The sequence below is a fragment of the Chiloscyllium punctatum genome, chromosome 49 (genome assembly GCF_047496795.1).
Source record: "Chiloscyllium punctatum isolate Juve2018m chromosome 49, sChiPun1.3, whole genome shotgun sequence".
NCBI lineage: Eukaryota > Metazoa > Chordata > Chondrichthyes > Orectolobiformes > Hemiscylliidae > Chiloscyllium > Chiloscyllium punctatum.
This window is the reverse complement of record NC_092787.1, coordinates 7,265,748-7,286,844: the sequence shown is the minus strand read 5'-3', so window position 1 is coordinate 7,286,844 and position 21,097 is coordinate 7,265,748. Positions and strand designations below refer to the sequence as shown.

The 21,097-nt window shown below is 37.0% G+C and overlaps 1 protein-coding gene across 4 annotated transcripts in view; it reads left to right on the top strand.

The window, feature by feature from the left end:
* Positions 1 to 21,097, top strand: part of dennd1a (DENN/MADD domain containing 1A) — a 525,508-nt gene that overhangs the window by 185,948 nt on the left and 318,463 nt on the right. For all 4 annotated transcript variants that reach the window (XM_072566190.1, XM_072566188.1, XM_072566189.1 and 1 more), the window contains exon 5: positions 5,732 to 5,851. In XM_072566190.1, the coding sequence (XP_072422291.1) occupies positions 5,732 to 5,851 (120 nt within the window). The remainder of the gene's footprint in view (positions 1 to 5,731; positions 5,852 to 21,097) is intronic.

Genomic DNA, 21,097 nt, shown 5'->3' with positions numbered 1-21,097 from the left:
CTCAAAAGCTTTATACACAGTGGAAGTGTTGGGGGGTATGAGGAGACAATGGAGTTTAAATAATACTGGGGTGAAGTAGCAAGGGTGCGCACTGGGATGTATCCAGTCTTGGCCATCAACCAACCTCTTGCCAACATCTTCATTTGGAATCTGCTAGATGATCCTGGTGGAATTCAGCCAGTATCTGATGGCACCATCTCTGTGACCTTTGCTTGGGGCAATCACTCTTACTCCCCACATTTAATATGTCTTCCTCTACTTGATCTGGTCTCTCTGGGTCCAAAATTGTTTTGATTCTGGTTGTGATGGACTTTTTGCTTTCCCCCATCACCACCAGCTGTTTCAGTTTTGCCAGGACTGAATCTTTGTGTTCAAAGTCTGATGTGATAGCTGTGAGTGAAAGCATCAATAAAATTTAAAACCATTACGTACTCTTCCAGTGACGGTGTATCTGACAGCAGGAAGTGGCTCAATGCAGCTGTCTTTTCCACTTGGCCTCCTGGATGGTGTTCTAACTTGTAATTATACGCACGTGGTATTGGATCCCTCCAGCTGAATTCAGCCTGAAGTTATGGACCTCACTACTTTGTCCTCTTTAAGTAGCCCTAGCAGGGGTATGTGATCCATTATTATTACAAATTTACATCCGTAAAGCTATTGATAGAACTTCCTGACTCCAAGTATGAGTGTCAAATCTTCCTTTTCTTTCTTCTTTATTGAAGCTTTGTTTTAGCTCAAGTTCTAGATGCATACCCTTTTGGGTATGCTTCTCTATTGGGTCACTTATGAGCTAATACTACCCTGATGCTGTCTGGGGAAGTATTGCATGTCAATACCAGATCTTGGGATTATAGTGTGCTAACACCTTAATGATGATATCAATTTCTTTGCTTCCTTGAAAGCTATGCTGTGGCTATTTCCAAGGCTGACCCTCCATTATTTTTAAAGAGTTGTTGCAAAGGTGCCAGGATGGAGACCAGGTTATGTATGAACTTTCACAATAGTTCACCAGCCCAAGGAAAGATCTAAGCTCCGGTATAGACGTGGGAGCCAGGGCTCCTTTGATCACCTTCACTTTCTTTTCTGACAGGTCTTGTCAACTCTGTGGCCCAAGTAAGTCACTTGGGATGCCTTGAACACACACTTTCCCCTTCTAAGGAATATGCCTGCCAAGGAGAAACATCTAACTCCAAATTCTCTAAGTGCTCCTTATTGGCCTTCCCTGTTAGTAGGATGTCATCTAGATAAATGGTGATGTGGGGTAGATCGTGTAAAATGTTCTCCAAATTCTGCTGAAAAATTCCAAAGGCTGGTGATACCCCAATATGGTAATCTTACATATTGGTCTAAACCCTTATGAGTATTAAATGTAGCATTCTTCTCTGAATCATTATCTAACCTCAGTTACAAGTATGTATGGCCCATATCCACCTTCATGATGGGCAGCTTTGTGTAAAAAATCTGTGTGAACTTTCCACATACTGGGTCCAGTCCAGCAGTATTGAACAAGTCAAGCTTCCCAAATAGACGGTATGGTGCCAGAAGTGGTTATCCTTATTCAAAGACAACTGTTGTGAGTGTTCTTTTCTCTCACTGAAATAATTGTACAGAAGCCAGTATCCCATCTCCAAGTCACCCTTTATTTACACTGTCAGAGTCCTTGACAAGGATCCATCTTCCTCAGAGTGAACAGGGTGTCTGACACTCCTGTTCTTTTTTATCTTTTTTTGTGTGTGCAGGTGTAAGACACAGTGAGAGACAAAAGGTGTACGAATCTTTATTCAATTTTCACCACCAGGAAGATAGGAAACACCCGAGTGGCCCGTGACAAGCTCTGCCCTTCACAAAAGGCAATGCTGTGTGATCAAGACACTCCTGTTCTTTTTTTTTGGCATACACTCCTGTTCTTTTTAAAAAATTTTTCCCAGCACCCATGGTGTGTGTGTGTAGGTGTGAGACACAGTGAGAAACACAAGGTGTATGAATCTTTATTCGATATCCACCACCAGGAAGATAGGAAAACACCCGAGTGGCCAGTGACAAGCACTGCCCTTCTCAGCAAAGGGCAATACTGTGTGATCAAACAGTGAAGGGGAGGGTCGGGACTAAATCAAAATAGAGTTGGAGGGGGAATACACTCCTGTTCTTTTTTTTTCTTTTTTTACACTCCTGTTCTTTTTTTTCTTTTTTTTTCTTTCAAGAGACTCCTGTTCATTCTTCTTAACCCCCACACTACCGCCTAAGTGCGGTAGTGCTTATTTTTATTCCCCAGCACCCATAGTGTGTGTGTGCGTGCCGGTGTAAAACACAGGGAAGGACACAAAGTGCACGAATCTTTATTCAATTGCCAACACCAGGAAGATATGAAAAACACCCGAGTGGCCAGTGACAAGCACTGCCCTTCTCAGCAAAGGGCAATGCTGTGTGATCAAACAGTGAAGGGGAGGGTCGGGACTAAATCAAAATAGAGTTGGAGGGGGAATACACTCCTGTTCTTTTTTCTTTTTTTCTTTTTTTACACTCCTGTTCTTTTGTTTTTTTTTGTTTTTTTTTCTTTCTTTTCTATCTTTTTTTTTTCTTCTTTCTTCTTTTTCTTTTTTTCTTTTCTATCCCCACACTACCGCCTAAGTGCGGTAGTGCTTATTTTTTTCCCCAGCACCCATGGTGTGTGTGTGCAGGTGTGAGACACAGTGAAAAGACACAAAGTGCACGAATCTTTATTCAATTTCCACAACCAGGAAGATAGGAAAGACACCCGAGTGGCCAGTGACAAGCACTGCCCTTCAAACCACAGGGCAATGCTGTGTGAGCAAAACAGTGAAGGGGAGGGTAGGGACTAAATCAAAATAGAGTTGGAGGGGGAATACACTCCTGTTCTTTTTTCTTTTTTTCTTTTTTTACACTCCTGTTCTTTTTTTTTTCTTTTTTTTTCTTTTTTTTTTTCTTTTCTTTTTTTTTCAAGGAAACACTCGAGTGGCCAGTCACAACTCCAGGGTGTCGGTGGACACCGCGTGCTCCTTCTCCAAGGACACCCGGGGGCGTTCCTCCTTTTATTTTTTTTTTATTTTTTTTTTTTATGCACAATATTGTGTTTTAATGTGAATCCCCTGTTTATATTTTTTTTTCCTTTTTTTTTCTTTTGGAAGGAAACACTCGAGTGGCCAGTCACAACTCCAGGGTGTCGGTGGACACCGCGTGCTCCTTCTCCAAGGACACCCGGGGGTGCTCCTGTTTATTTTTTTTTTTTTTATTTTTTTTTTTCCCAGGCAACATTCCTCCTTTTATTTTCTTTTTTTTTTTTCTTTTTTTATATATATTTTTTTCTTTTCTTTCCACACTACCGCCTAAGTGCGGTAGTGCTTATTTTTTTCCCCAGCACCCATGGTGTGTGTGTGCAGGTGTGAGACACAGTGAAAAGACACAAAGTGCACGAATCTTTATTCAATTTCCACCACCAGGAAGATAGGAAAGACACCCGAGTGGCCAGTGACAAGCACTGCCCTTCAAACCACAGGGCAATGCTGTGTGAGCAAAACAGTGAAGGGGAGGGTAGGGACTAAATCAAAATAGAGTTGGAGGGGGAATACACTCCTGTTCTTTTTTCTTTTTTTCTTTTTTTACACTCCTGTTCTTATTTGTCAGCCAGAGCTCCCTGATTGGATGAGATTAATAGCCCCAATCAGGGAACTCCTTCTTTAATGCCCACCTGGCTGACCTCATTACAGTCACAACAGAAGGTCTCTTTGACAGCTCATTCCATATGTTTAACTTCTACTATCTACAAGAAAGACAAGGAAAGCAGACACATCAAAACACCACTTGAAGTTCCCCTCCAAGAGCTCACCATCACTTGTTGAGGGCACGTAGAAATGGGCGTTAAATGTTGGCCTTGCTGCTGATGCCCATTTCCCAGAAACGAATAGAAAATAAAGTCAAGGCCCTTTTAATTTAGAATAATGCACAGGCAAAGCAGTGTGCTCTCAGTACTTTACGTACAATTTGGACAGTTAGTTCCAATTATTCTGCATTTCTGATTATCTAAGAGAAATAAACTGATTGAAAACCTTGGAAGCTAAATTAGGATTATGCTGTGGCTCATATAACTGGCATCAAAAAGTGAATCCATGGACAGCTATATATTAAATATGTGACTGTCCCAAATTAGGCCAGTAATGGATCCTTGTGTTGTAATTGTTTGAACTAACCTTGACATTAAGCAAAGAAAGACAAAAAATATTAGTTTGACTTTGGCAGTTGTCTGTCATTTCTAATATAATTGAAGACTAATTTTTAGATTGGTTTGCAGCATTGATGTTGCAGTATTCTGGCAGCAGTCTGCAAGTGGCAACTGCATTGACAGCTTTAACCCAAGGTGCATAACACTGGAAATTGTGAGACAGAGTGTGGATGTAATAATGACATGGAGCTTAAAACATAAAAGAAGTAGAAATCTGAAATTAGAGGTACAATTAAATAATGATAAGAGCAGAATGTCAGAAGCTAGATGCATAAAACAAAACCAATAAAGAAGAAAAAGTAATAACAGGTAGGGATAAAATGCACCTAACCAGAAAATGCAAAGAAATGTAGATAAAGTAGATGAACAAAACTGAGAAACTTGATTTTAATACAAACTTTAGTTGCTTGGTCAACAGCCTGTCAACTGCCTCGTATCAAAATACTGATCCAAAAATGCAGTTCACCACCAGTTTCTCCAGGGCAGTCAGAGTTCGGCAATAAATGCTGGCTAAGGCAACAAAACCCACATCCTATGAATGAATAAAAATGTCACCTTATGAATTGCCATTATAGTGGGAAAGAAAGACTTACACTTGTATAGGGTGCTGCATGAGGACTATTTATTTCAAACTTATGTGATCAATGAAGTGTTTTCACTGTTACAGTAGGATGCACAGTATGCAGTTTTCACATTGTAGGTTCCTTGAACAGCAGTGTAATCGTACCTAGATAACCTCCTTGTGATGGTGATTGATTAATAATATGGGTTATATGATGTTTTACATGAAGCTGATTCGGGGATCCGTTTAATGTCTCCTCTGAAAGATAGCAACTCTGACAGTACAGCACTCACAATGTTGTGTTGGAATGTTAAGTATGTATTTTTGTGCTGAAGCCCTGGTGTTGATTTCAGCTCTGAATATTGACTCAGATGAGAATGCCATCAGTTGATCTGCAGCTCGCGTATAGAATCGACAAGCTAGTCAGTATATTGACAAATATTACAGACACTCTGCATATATGCAATGCAAGGAAAAAAACCTGACCATTTCAAATTCATGAGCTATTTTGTGACTTGGCCTAGTTTGCTTTTTTTTTGCTGAGAGTTGATTGTGCAGATGTGGAATCTAGATAATACAGAACAATGGGTACATAATATCAAACTTGCAACATTGCTGTAGCTTCTCTTACAATTGTTGTGATATTACAAAAAACAATGTATTTTGATGCAGTGCGTGCACTTTATAATATAATTTTGTTAAAAAGTTGATAAAATCTTTTGTGGATTTCCTGTATTTACAGCAACTTCACTGTAATTAACATGTTAAAAAATGAAATATTTGTAACTTTTCGATAGCGTTGCTTTCAGAGGTTTTCGGGAAAATGTCTGACTGGAATTCAGCTATGCTGGTTCAATGACATGATTTGATTAGACATCTTTATCTAATGGTTAGTTGAAAATACACTCCTGCTTTGTTCTCTCGTTTTTCAGCCTTACAGTCAGCCAAGTTGGCCAGAACTTTACATTTGTACTCACTGACATTGACAGCAAGCAGAGGTTTGGATTCTGTCGCTTATCTTCTGGGGCCAAAACTTGCTTCTGTATCCTAAGGTGAGACAACAGAGAATATTACACAAACATTGAACTTAACATTAGCTTCTGGATTGTGACAAACATCACATTTTAGCTGACAGTCAAAATTTTCATATCCTTTCCCAACAGGTCATTGTACTAAGGGGTCAATCCTAACTGCATTGTTTTGGGGGAAAGGACCCTCTGTGTTTATCAGACTCTTTTGTGTGCAGTAGTTTCATATTTGTTTTGGGTAATGGCACTTTCTAAAATAAAATAAACAGGCATCTTAGTTTTATTTAATATTGCACTATGCTATACTGAACAGGTTATCAACAGCAAAATTGATAAGTTAAGAGAGCATTGACTTCCATACTAGTTTGTGGATTATGCCCTATTTTGTTGAATTAACAGCTGACACACTGATCTATATTTATCTTGAATCAAAATGCAGTCTATGTAGTATCGACCTATATTCCAGATTACAATTTTTTTTGTGTATTCTTGGACAAACTGGACAAGACAGGTTTAATTAAGTATTTCAGTGAAGATATAATGATTTGAATTTAATATACAAAGAACAATTTTAAAACTGTATTCATAATACCTAAAACTTAATGTAATACTGAAGGCAAATTGCCAGTGAAAGGAATAAGCTGTTGAAATGTATAGCACTGGGTTCCTAATAGAACTTAGTGTTAACTAATTCTGATTCTATTTTATTCTTTGGAACTGATTATCAAAAAGTGATTCTCAATATTGAAGAGTTAGCAGTAGTCCCAAATAGGTTTGTAAGATTTCATTTAAACATTGCAACATTGCAACTTTTTAAAAATAATAAATTGTTTCAGAACAATATTTGTTTGTGTGCTGTGGCAAAGTTTGTAATTGCCTCAAATGTGCAATATGGATGAAAATCTAGATGACTATCTAGACTGATGTCTGTTTAATAGCAGTACTATTTTTGGTTCATTAGATTATCACGTAATGAACTTGTAGTAATTAATTGGCAATTACTATTCCTTCTATGATTATTGAGTATGTAGAGGTAAAGAGGCCAAAACATTATCTGATAAGACACTTAATACTACTCAAAAATAATGAAAGTAGAGGAAAGATATTCCCCATCAATTCCATAGTAAATGTAGTTTTAATATTTTAAAAAATCACCTCTCTTTTATAAGTATGATTTACTTATTTCTACAGGTTGCAGTTAATTTCTTCAATTTTAAAATATCTCAATCACAACTTTTCTTTCAAAAGATACTTCTTTTTGCCCAATTTAAGATTTCTAAAATTTTATATAACGATTAATGCTCTGCCTTTTCTCTAGAATTTCGGTATTCTTCATGATGCACAGAGACCAAAACTATTTGAGCCTAATGTTGCATAAGTTTAGTTTTCTTTATGTTTCAATCATTGTTCCTAGAAATACGTTTTAGACTCCTGTGATCATCGAGTCATCTCACGTTGCATACAACACGTTTAAATGAGTGATTGACCTTCGCCCTGGTCTGGTTAATCTTTAACGTATTTAAAGTGCATAACAGCTATACACCTGATATACATGGGACCATTTACCTAGCCCATGTAAATCAACTTTTTGTCACTGTGTGTGTACAGATAGTTCTGGGATAATGCACATTTTGGCAGTGTGTTTTGGCTATGGTGTCGTTGAAGAATTAGGTAACAGTATTTTTGAGAACACTTACCTCCATTGGCAATAGCGCTACTCCAGGGGATTGGTTTGCGTACGTCATTCTGCACATGTGCTGATGTCTCTGCTGTTCTGTACATGCGTGATGTCAGTGCCGGTCTTCGTGCTGTTCTGCTCATGCACTGCCAGCAGCTGCTGACAGAGCTTTCTTACATTTTTTAAAGTGTACTGTGTCAAATTTACTTTCATTAATAAATGTGATTTCAACTTTCATTCAGGCTGCACTGTACTTTGTGTTAGATGGGTGGGTGATTTCTGAGCAATCACATGTGGTATTTTTCGCTGGTCTGCCCTGAACCTCACTTTTCCCATAGGCCCCATTATTTCTATTAAGCGATTTTCTATTAACTGAGATTTCACTGGATACAACTATGGCATTATGGGAGAACTACCAGTACTTATCAATAAAATTAAAAGTTGTTTATGCAGCATATTGAAAGTGTATATTATATTTTGACAGTTCCCAGCAAAAAACTTGTTTGGCTCAATTAACTACTTCCTGTTTGTATACTTTTGCTTTAATATAGTCACTTCCAAAAAGCTATTAATGAAAAAGAAGGAACTGCATAAAACAAATCAATTTAGTTTCTTAAATATGTTGCCCAATATCAGCAGTTACCTCTAAATTAATATGTACCATTGTCTCTCTGCTGCTTTACATTTCAAACTACTTTGAAGCATCATTTTAATTTCTGCCTCACTAAATATATATAGCTGTAAATAACATGCAACACAGGTGTCAAACCAGTCTTAGCAGTTTTTGGCCTTCTGCTTCATAGATGTTGAACCTTGTGACTTCCAAACTTAATTAAAACCAGCATTGGCACTTGGTAAACCTTTGCTGGGTAGCAGTATGAACAGCAGAGCAAAGTGCTGCTGTGTGGCATCGTTACAAGTACAAGGAATTTTGATCGATGGTAAGCCATCTTGTTTGGGACTGGGAAACGTTCCTAAGTGCTAATATAACAATGGTCGATGCCACAATCTGTGGTAAATGCGGGTGTGAAGAATGCACAGGATGTGTCTTCTCTTATTGGTCCCATGTTCATCTGAAGTGACTATTTCTGCCTTGAAAGAAGCTGCTGGTTAATGCAGAGTGTATTTACTGCACAGAGTTTAAGAAGACCCTTTATCATTGATCCTGCACGCCCCATGACACACACAGCTTGTTGGGCATGAATTGCTGTCTGTCTCAACAGGTTCATCGATGTTATCTTGAATGAATAGCCTCTCACTATCTGGAATATTCTTCAGAACATAACAAGTGGAAATATCTTTTTGTTTGGGATGCTCAGGTACAGCGTTGGTGTGTTAGCACTTGTGATTTTACTGTGCTTCCATTAAATGACAGCAACAGCAGGGAGATGAGGCATTCCCAGGTTGCTATTGGACATGCCACCTGGTTATTCACTGCTACACTCTGGTCTTCAGATGACATTTGTAAATGATGTACAACACAAACCAAAACTGCTAAAAACTGCACAATCTTAAAGTAGCTTAAGCTAACTTTGGTTCTAATTCCCTGGTCATCAAGACAAAAAGAGAAATCCAGAACCAGGGTCACAGCCTAAAGATATAGGCAGGCAATTTCAAACTGAGGTGAGGAGAAATTTCTTCACCCAGAGAGTGATGACCCTGTAGAATTCTGTAACAAAGAAAGCAGTTGAGGCCAAAAACACTGAATGTTTTCAAGGAACTGGATATAATTCTTAGGGCTAAAGGAATTAAAGTATATGGGGTGAAAGCAGGAATCGGATACTGAGTAGGATGATCAGCCATGCTCAAATTGAATGGCAGAGCAAGCTTGAAGGAGTGGGCATATGTCTGTTATTGTCTTCTGGTGTTGAAGATGATGTATCTGAGAGCAATGGGCATACGTTATTTTATTGAACACATTATTTCACTCCATATGTTTTCTATGATAAGTAGAATTTTCTTTATTGCTTAATTATCATAGTGAATAATGATGAAATCTAGCATCTGCGACCAAATTAGGAGATGTAAGTAAAGATACAATAAACAGAAAGTAGTTACTTGAACCAAACAAGTTTCATACTAGAAAGTTGTGCAGTACACCAGTAACATGTACTATTTTGATTAGTAAATTTCAGTGATTTTTATGGCTTCAGTAGTTAATTGGAGTTGGAGAATTTGCACATTTATATGGGTTCAAAATAATAATGAAGACAGGATGCAGTTAGCTGAGTTTGATAGCAATGTAATTGTGATATGTGGACACAATCTTAACTTATGCAATATATTGCATGAGCTTTTATCATCTAGATTTCATCTAAAATGGTCTTAGAAAATAAGATTACCTTTGTTCATGACATTCTTTTGTATGTGCATGTTTATACTTCTTGAACACCTTTTCTCTAATTTGTTTTTTCCCCCTCCCCTTTGCTGGTCTTTGTTCTTCACTCAATTTATTGCCTTAGTTTATCTCTAGTTCTCATTGTGATGTAAAATGTGCAATATTTATATTTTTTTATATATAATTTATGATAATAGCACGCGGGTTTTGATCTTTGTATGTAAGAGAACATTTTACGATTAACTTGTCAGTATTTCTAGAATAACTTCTTTAAAGCAGTGTGAGCGCGAGAGAGAGAGAATCCCTGGAGTGATAATGAAAATTTATTTGTAATGTGAGACATTTACAATCGGATAGGGTAAAGATGGAAAGCATTATCTTGCTTTTGATTTAGTAGAATCCCAAACTTTTTTTTTGCTTAGGGGAGAAACCCATGGCTTGGAAAGCTTTTGGTTTCAGTTTGCACAAGCCTTAGTTAAAGTCAGATGTAAGAAACCGTTTCTGGAGAAAGGAATTAGTTTAGAACATTTAGGGAATAGGTTACCTCCGTGTAAGGGTTTTAGTTGCAAGCATTATCACTGGAGTGTTTGGTTAGAACCCTGAAGTGGTTATCTGGAGCTGTGAAAGTTTAAACTAAGTTGTGTGCTTAACCAAGAAAAAAGGCTACCAAGCTGTCCAGACTGGGAATTGAAAGAATCAGATAAGCCAAACCAATAGATGTGATAGGGAAGGAAGGTCTCCGGTATTTGACTACTGAAAATGATGGCAGTGGGATAAATGGGATCATACTTTATGGCATATTTCTCTGAATCTTTCGAATATAAATAGCTTGGTTTATTCTTCTTTCCTTTTGTATAAGGAACTTCAAGCACCTTGTTAAGTAGAAGTCAAACCAAATATGACCAATCAAGCCAGATTTCAGTCTGGGATCTGATCTGCCCAATGATAACGTCAGCTGGAATCTAATTCTTGCCTGGTTCACTCGTTTTGCCCTTCAGTATTGCCTCATTTGAAACTGATGGGTCTACTTGATTTCCCACTGAAAATCAGCTCCCTGTCATCAATACTGGCCTACTCTTTATTCAAAACAAACGATGTGTTGTGTTCTGTGACCACAGCTGCTGAGTTCTACTCACTGGTTTTCATGTGCTGTGGGTCTATTACTGTCTTTGTTTTGCCTTATATGTAACTCTCTACCCACTCCTTCCTCCCTGTCATGTGATTCATTCACTCACACTGCACTGCTCTTTTTGCCCGGTACACAAAGTATTTATGTGGCATATTGATCACTTGTGTGTCAAGAATGTAATCAAATGGGAGAATGAAAAGCATTTTTTTCTGACCTTATAACCCGGCAGTTCACTCAAGAATAGGAACCAGAGATTTACAAGCAATTGCCAAACTGCATGAGCTTCCTCTAACTGACCTTGAGCTCATCTTATTTAAACTAGCGCTCCACAGGGGCTATTTGAGTAATAGCTTCAAAGGGCAAGTGAAATTAAATGGCCGTCCCTTGTAACAGTTAAATATAATATTGTTCCACACGCTGTGTTTCCATTGAGCAATGCCACAGAGCAGAACTCACTTGCCACATTTTCTATAAGACTGTGTTGGAAACAAGTTTTCCTGAATTGTACTAAGAAGCAGTTGAAATGCCTATGCTTATACAAATTTTTTTTTAAAGAAAAAATCCTGTTGTGGTCAAGTTCATTTTCTTCTCATTTATGCTGAATTGTGGCTGAGTTTAGAATATGATATCAGACAAGCAAATATAAATTAAAATTAGACAAGACTTCAGCTAATACCGTGCTGAAATGCTTAGGTTTGAGAACTTCCCACATTTCAGATTTCTCATTTTAAATTGGAGAAATTGACATTTTTTTTGGTATTTTGTTTCTCTGACTATTACAATTGCTACAACAACTGTGTCTTGTGTTTTTGGAGCAAGATCAGTGTTAGTGAGATGCTCCATCTATTTGGATTTATGGAAATAATATTAACTGCTGAAGGTCAAATGCTATTACTCTTATCTTCACAAGTAAAAAATTAAAATTGCAGTTTGTTTTGCAGATGTGCATTTTGCAATCCAAGATACTTTAAAACAAGACATTATCTAAGCATTTTTTAAATTCAAAAGCAAATTTCAATCAGGAAATATAAATACAGATTTTCAAAAAAGGATTTAAAAAAAAAACTATATTTTATGTTTTCTTTTGAACGTTAAATGTTATTCTATCCCTAGTTCTGAATTCTAAAAATTCTGTTCAGTCACTTATTAGAAAGATGTGTATTTTTGCTTATCTGTGTTATGTGTATTAGTATCATTTATATTAACAGATTGGGAGTTTGTGGCTCTTTAAATAGCATTTATCAACATTCAGTGTGCGCTTGCCAATGCTTAATTTAAGCATCTGGTGTCTTGTGATGGTTTTCAATTAACAAATACGCAATAGTTGGCATAGGTACCCCAAGTGAAATGTTATATGTAAACAACCAAATGAAAAATGTACCAAAGGTTGGCTTTGATATTTGAGAAGAAATTTTATAAATATGTTCAGCTTTTCCATTATTTTTATTCATGCAATGTGGGTATTGCTGCATATATGCCATTAAATTCTCTTAAACAGTTATTCTTATTTTTATAGGTAATTGCTGTCAGAAATAGAGAAAGCTTTTTTATTTCTTTTGGATGTCGGCAGGGCAGAATCATATTGTTAAAGATGGAGTAGCAGTAATTTTGCATCTGATTTAGTGTTCAGTGAAAGTGCTGATCTAGTTAGCAGAACATGTTACACTTAGTGTCAATCTGTAGTTAGAATGCTCTTTTTGTTTCTGTCTGTGTTTTATTCTATGTTTTCTTTTCCAGTGGGTGCCTCTCTCTCAGCGCAGAGGGTGCAAAGTGAGAATTTGTTTTAATTGAGCAGGAACATGTGGAAGATCAGTGATATCTCAAGGGATTACTGAAAAATTCTGAATTTGTACTTATTGCAGACTGTGTTTGGAACAGGGTCTGCTGGGAATAAATGTAGTTAGTGTGACCTCTGACCTAAGAAACTGTTGACATGGAAGACAGCCAGAAACTGGCCACAGGACGCCTTTGTTAAACTCATTCATTGCTTCTTGAAAATTCTAGTCAGTGTAAGTTGCCAGCTCAAATCTGAGGAATGCAGAGCCCTCGTTCCCATGCTTTGGAAACAGTGGCTGCCCCTTAACCAGCAAGACTACTTTAATGGGTGTATGTAGCCCTAAGCTCGATTGAAATTGACAGTTTCCTGGCCTAGGATTGCCAACTGGCAAATCAGTGAAATGCTGGGACAAACAAGATCCTTTAAGGACCCAGGCCACTGTTTGTATATATAGAAAGTACAAGATTAACTCTTCAGCCATTGTTGTGCCCCTCAGCATTTAAACTGATGTGCTGGAGATTTCTGGCTACAGTTTTAAGAAAAGGAAAGCATTTGCTAAGATGGGCTATATTAAATGTTTTGCTGAATATTTTACAAAATCTTTAACCTTTGAGGTTGAAACTTTGTATGAAACTAGAACTTAGTGGCATAAAAATCATAGAATCAATTAATGGCTGTAAGAAGAGTTTCAGTTGTGTCAAACTAAATAGAACAAAAACAAATTTCATATTGAGGACTGAAATGTTTTTTCATTCTGAAAATAGTTCTATTATTTCTGCATTCTGAGTGTATTTTATATTATATACAGTATTGACTTGAGTTTAACTTGGTTAGCTAGTGTGTATTTATTTTTGAATGGTGCTTGCACATTTCTAGTTAATGCTATACTTATGCAAGTTGCTAATCTGTATGGTGGAATAATTATGTATTTTATCATAATTGGGTATTAGTAAAATGTCATTGCTCAGTATCTGCCATATGAAATGTCTTTGAAGCTCTAGAGTAAAGAAATTATGCACCATGAATATTGAAAGTCGTTAATGATGTGCCAGAACAGCACAACTGCAGTGCTGAAGTTAGCATTCAATCCTAGAACTGAGTCAGTCAAGAATTTGGTTGTCTTTGGTTTCACAATGCCATGTCCTGCAACACATATATGTTTAAGTTTGAAAATTTCTCATCGTTTAGCAATAATGTATTATTTACACGCGTATTATTTTCATTGAGTTAAATGTCATCTTTTTGGAGTCCATCTTGCTTCCTGGAAGTATTGCATTAAAGGAGAAAATTAGTAGGAGCACCATAATTCAGCATGGTTTCCAGTAACATTTCTTGGACCACCCAAGCTTTACTGCTTTTAGCATTGCATTGTTTTGATTTGTCTTGTAAGCAAGATATTTTGACACACCATGCCACTGGAATAATTTCAGAGTTCAGAAAACTAAAGAACAATTTACTAAACAATTCACCAACTATGTCACAAAAATCTGAATGTATGCATTAAGCAGGGCCTAATGCAAAATAACGTATCCAAAATATGATGTATACTGATAGGATTTTTTTTTTCAGCCCTCGGATCGTCAATGTTGTGCGTTAAATAGTTTTCTTAGAATTTAGTTTTATTGAATTAAATGCTTAGATTTGAGTAATACATTAAAGTTAAAATTGTATTCACTGTTTGAAGTATATTTCTCCAAATTAGTTTGATTTAGTGCAAGATTTGGCATAAGCTATTTTAGGATACACTTTGCTAAATAGAAAATTGAAATTTAACAACTAGGTAAATTGATCCATCATATTTTGCTGTGAAGAACTAAATTACAAAGGTATGTACAATGGTTCTTACCTGGCCAAATGTAATGATTTGCAGTTTTTAATTGTACAGATATTTTAATGTGAAGCTTATTAGTATTGTTAGCAAAATAACTAAAAATTGAGAAAATGTACTGGTCTTTTATTGTAGGCATCATGATGCATCATAACCTCTGTCACCAGACTCCCAATAATTCCTTTTCTCATACACTCTATGACACACTTTGCGCAGTTGCACATAAAATGTGGGCACTAAAAGATATCAGTAGTTGAACACTTTCTATTAGGTTTATGGAGCCCAGTCATGAGGCAACAGTTGCTATCACATATCCTGTTAAATATCGTGAAATATGCTGTTCGGTATATATTGTATAACTGATTTTCAGTTCAAACATGAATAGCAAGCAATAAACACTTTCTGAAAGGGTGCAATTCAAGCAATCAGAACTGTTAGTTAAATTTTCAACTTAAAATATGAAACACAAAATTAGCACATCTCATTTGAAATGTATCCCTTTGACATTTGGATAATGTGTATGGATTAAAATGTACAATAATTCACAAATAGATGTGTGCTATTATGTTGTAGCTCACCACCACCTTCTCAAAGGCAATTAGGCGTGGGCAATAAATGCTGGCCTAGCCAATGACCCCCGCATCCCATGTCCTATAGTGAATGAAAAAGCAAGCAAAACACATGTATTGTTGGATTGTGCTCAAGAATGAGGTAAATACCAACTGTGTGCAAAAAAATGCAATTAATTAAAAGAATTCGAATGAATCCAGCTATAGTGGAAGTTTTTAAGTTGGCAGAGTTCAGAAACATATGTGCCAATGAGAAAGGCAAGGAAATTGTATTTCTGATGATGAAGGATAAGTACAGCCAACTATATTTCTGGGTTAATATTGTAAGCTGTTACAGAGCTGCTTTGCCGAAGGACTGTGCTTTCTGGATATGACCAAGTGTACTGCACAGACCTTCTTTTCAATGTATAAATAATGGAACATTGAAGGATATTACCTCAAACTGGTGCTTTTCAGTCACTGGTGCTGAATCCACTTGAAACACGTGTTAAAAAATATTACAAAGCAAGTTTGACTGACAATTGTGAGGAAATGATTTCAGCATATTACTTATTCAATCTGACTTTATCTTTAAGTATAAAATTAGGTTTTCCAAAGTTCAGCAAAATATTGAAAGTTTCAAAAGTGCAAAGAAAGAGATTTGTGATCTTGGTTGCAGTCATTGGCTATACTTCTCCTTTCAAAAGAATTCACCATAAGTTGTTAAGAGTGAATGCATTATATGTGATTCAAATGTATTTTTCAACTAAGCATTTAACCAGAACAAATTCTCGGTTACAATAAGTGGCACACCAATTACCCAAATAAAAGGAAGTGATATTTATGATACTACAGCCTACTTTGTTATTCTGATACAGACCTTCCAGGAAATTATGGCATGAGTGATTTTTGCCATTATATCATGCAACATAATAATTTGCTTGGATGTGTTGTGTTCCCCTTGCTGAAATATTTAATACTAACTATTATAGTTCAGCATTAATCAGTGAGATTGAGTTTGCTACATTAATCACTATAGCCACTTCAGACTATTGTACAGTGGCATTGGTAGGTTTAGTGTGTTTGGTTGGAATTGTTGTTAATTTTTAAAAAAAAAGTTGCCCCTATGAATCATGCTTATTATGTAGTGGTGCATTTCTAACTGTCTATGGGCAGTTGATATAACATATAAAGTGGCATAATTTAGGCATCTCTGGTGATAGAGAGTTGCCAGTTTCTAGTCTTAAACTGCTGTATGAACATAATTTAACACGTAATTCAGATTGCTAACCCTCTGTTGTGAATGTGGTCATTAGTGATCACAATGTGCCCATTTGCACCTTATTAAAATCCAAGTTGTAAATCCGAAATCATATTGGGAATGCCGACTGCTTGAACACTTCAAGACTGAAAGCCTCTGATTTCTGTTCTGTTTGTAAAGCCTCAATAGAAATAGGGTGGGGATCACTGTTCCATCTAATGAACTAACCAGACAGATATAAAAACAGTCCTTAAGGCAAATCAGCACACTAATTTGAATTTGTGCTTGTTTCTGCCCATCAAATCCACCTTCAAACATTTATTTTAGACACTTCAAGCCTGAGGTTATCACAAGGTATTTTTACTTTGGCCATTTGCCACACCAGATATCCTGCTGTGTTCCCTGTGATGTATCTTTAATTATTTTTCCAGCAATTTGTGATGTACATCCGCCACTGGAGGATTGGGGATCACAACAGTCTAACTTGCGGGCTTCCATGATGCTGTACAATTCTGTAAATGGGAGTCTCTCCCAATATGGCCGCTGCAGAGAATTCTAGGGCGGTGTTCCAGGGTTGGAATCCCAGATCTGCCACTCAATGTGCCCACCTCAATTAAACAGGTTTTGAGAGTTCTTGGCAGATCTGACAGATTGAGTAAAGATTTTAATGGCATATTCTTCAACATACACTCTGACTGACCAGCCAGAACTATTTGATAGTGGTGATGGTTAAACACAGTGCCTGAACTACTTCATCCTCTCATGTTTGACAGTGACAGAACCTTAAAGAACAGAAATCAAAATTCTCCGATTTAAATGAGAAAGGAATCCCGTCCATGTAAATACATATATTTAGCGAGTGACATGACAACAAATCCACTTTTAGAATATTTTCTGGTTGGAGGAGCATGCAAGGCTTTTAGCAGTATTGTGGTATTAGTTTAGTAGATGCAATCAATGTAGAAAGGAATAGTCTTGCAAAAAATATAATTTTCCTTATGCAGTATTACTGAAACAATGATTTTGAAAAGGAATTGTCCTGGCTTGCATTAGTTGTAGACAAACCTCTTTCAAGTTATTTTTGGCAAATGTACAAATTTTAGCTTCATATTTTTCTCACTGGAATAATTTAGAAAATACATAATTGCTGAATGTAGGTTCCTGTAATTCTAGATAGTATGTTTTTCGAATGTCTTGCTTTCTTAGAGCAAGTCCCAGTGTAGAGTAACCTCCGAGGACCATCAGGCTGCTCTGTCATTAGAGATGACGAGGGGTGAATTTAACCTGAGGATCACCATACCTTGGGCAAGGGGTGAGGTCAAGATGGCTTCATGGTGACCTCAGTAGGTACAGAAATTGAACCCATACTGTTAGCATCACTCTGCATAACAACTGTGGGCAGCATGGCAGCACGGTGGCACTGCTGCCTCACAGCGCCAGAGACCCGGGTTCAATTCCTGCCTCAGGCGACTGTCTGTGTGGAGTTTGCACATTCTCCCCGTGTCTGCGTGGGTTTCCTCCGGGTGCTCCGGGTTTCCTCCCACAGTCCAAAGATGTGCAGGTCAGGTGAATTGGCCATGCTAAATTGCCTGTAGTGTTAGGTAAGGGGTAAATGTAGGGGTATGCGTGGGTTGCGCTTCGGCGGGTCGGTGTGGACTTGTTGGGCCGAAAGGCCTGTTTCCACACTAAGTAATCTAATCTAATCTAACCTGGCCAACTGAGCTAACAAATATTTTGAGGAGTGAAGTATAATAAGTATAGAACAATTTTTTTTAATAAAAGCTTCATTTTTAAAATGCCACTGGGTTTGGATTTTTAAAAAAAGGCTTAAAATGCATTATTTTAGTTGAAACATTTAGTATTCAAATGTATGGCACAGTAGCAGCCAGGAAGTACCAGTAGTTGTTTACAATGGACTTTTGGATTCACGCTCTCTCAGTAGAAGCACTCAAGCAGTAAGCACTCCACAGTCCATTTGGCACAGTAGCAGCTCTCAGCAAGCTCTTGGCCTCCTGCTGTTGGATAGGGCAAGGATGTGCCAGAACCCAGGTCTTAACAGAATGAGACCTGCCTGCAAATCTGCTTGTAGTTAGCATGGGGCCTTTTGGCACTATTCTGTAGCAGATTGATTTAGTTACAGTCCTTTTTGCTTAATATTTTCCATCTGGCAACAATGCTTAGTAAAGACACATGCAAAGCAGCATTTGACATAAATGAATCTGGAAGTTAAATGCTTCAAAACTGTCAATCTGGAAAAAACCCTTTTAAGATTAATGTTAAGCTGGATTATTTGATTTTGTTTTGGGGTTGCCAATTACAGTTATTGGCATCAGTTCCTTGATAGACACACTATTTTGAAATTGGAAAGATTTTGTGGGAGTAGGTTCTCAAATTTAAGTGCTTAAAACATATAGTCCTTGAGCAATTCTTAAACCTCACTTAGCTTTATTCGGTATAAATTTCATTATGCTCCTTAAAATTTCTAAAAGTATCACAATTTTCCACAATTGTGTAAATTAGAGTCCCTAAAAATGTTCAGCTTGTAGTTTACTGGTAGCATTATATTAGGATTTAGATGGTGTTCAGCACGTTGATTAGGCCTCTTGATTTAGTTGTCTCTCTGGAGAAATCTTGATCTCAGATGGAAAAGTTAGGAATTGGAATGATGCCAGTTAAGAGTCATGTGGGACTGAACTTGTGTTCAACCACTTGGCACAGCCTGTCAGTATACTAATCCATTGGTTTCCAAGCTCCTGAGCTGCTCTTTGTGGGGTTGGTGGGGGTAGGGGGAGTGGGTGTGGCACGATATAACAAGTGGCACTATTTTACAATTGGCTGTCCTTTATTTAGAATTGCAATTGCAACAGCAAACTGGTATGTCAATAATACGTGGATTATTTTACAAAATGCAATCCAGTGATACTGACTATTTCACACTTCTAGTGAATTTGTTTGGAAGACTTCTAATATTTTGCCTTTGTATATTTTACAAATCTATGAATAAACTATTGGAATGATATACACTAGTTTACATACTTTTTTTAAAACTTTAAATAAGAATAAATTTTATAGCCAACTAGTGCTTGTGTATTTCATAGAAAAATGGCAGAGGGATGCCAATGGTAGTATTGTTTGCATTTTGTTCTAAGGATTACTTCAAAAAGCTTGTATATATGACAGTTTCTGACCAGAAGCCATTCTTTTTTGTACGAGTGTGTTCAGTTACATTTATCTAAGACCATTGATCATAAGTCAATATATAGTTTTTCTATTTTTACCAGGGTGTAGTGGCATATTGGCCACTAGAAGTAGCCACTCTTCGGGTAATTTTATCAAGTGTTCCCTCCAACTTCATTGCCATCTTTCCTATTTAAAAAAATACATTTATCACTGACTATGGATATTGTCAAAAAAATATTTTTCTTTTGCATCTTTCAAACAGTGATTTCTGAAATAAATGCATTTCAAACGTGAAGTTGATTTTGGTACCAAATGGTGCACATTTCTCAATGATTTCTGAGCAAATGAGAGCTTATTCTGAAATGCCCCTTTTGTGGGAATCGACCACTGTATTACTGTTTAACAAGTTGCCCAATAAAGTCTAGCCTTTGAAAAGTTGGCACTAAATGTTCTTCTCATTAAACATATATTTTCCTCTACAATTTGACTTTTGCATTGTTGACCTGGATTAAAACAGTTAAACTGATTTTGACAGACGTTTATGTTTCCCTTTGTGTGCCAAGAGACAAATAGTAGTAGCTTGAAAAGAATTGCAGCTCTGTCGCCCTTTTCTTGGGTAGGTATCTTGTTTCTGCTACAGATGGCAATGCTGCCAGCTAGCAATATTTCTGTAGAGAATTGTAGCATGAGGCCCACATTCTGATACTTCATATTGCCATTCTAAAACTCCATAATTTTAAGTAATGTACATTAATGGCATTTTTAGGTTAAGGTTTTACTTGTATATATGACTTTATCAATTTAGGTACAGAGGAAACAAAAAGATATAATGTTAATATATAAACATTGTGTTTTAAAAAAATAGTGCCAGAGGACTGTAAGACAGCTAATGTTATTCATATAATCAAAACTGGAGCTAGAACAATTCAAATGATCCTCACGCTATTTTGTATGAGGTTGGTTGACGCAAAGGTATCTCAATCTTTTTATAAGATATCATAAAAATCAAAAGAGTAACATGATGTGAATTTCAAAAGGGAAGCTGTTGCTTTACCAGGGTTATGGATTATTTTGAAGAAATAATATTCACACAGTGAATGCAATCTGCATCGCCTGTCAGAAGGACTTAAGCAAGGAAATGGACCCAGGTGCTACTTGACATGCTGTGCTTTTCCAGCACCACTCTCTCAACTCTGATCTCCAGCATCTGCAGTCCTCATTTTCTCCTGCTGGATAATAGATCGGACCTAAGTCAGGGCACAAGGTATTGGGACAGCTAACAATGGATAGGAAACTGGTTGCAGAACGAGAGAGAGAGGATGTGCTCAAGATAGTTACTTGGATTGGTGGAAGGTGAAAAGTGGTGTTTCACTGGAATCAGTGCCAGAGTCTTCCACGAGCTGAACTCTAACTGGAAGTATGATATCAACATTTCTAGGTAACGCAAGTGAGAGAATATAGTTAATACTGAGGTAGACTGATAATAAAAAGGCAAATGTTCTCCTTTTTTAACTGAATGTTTTTATTCTTT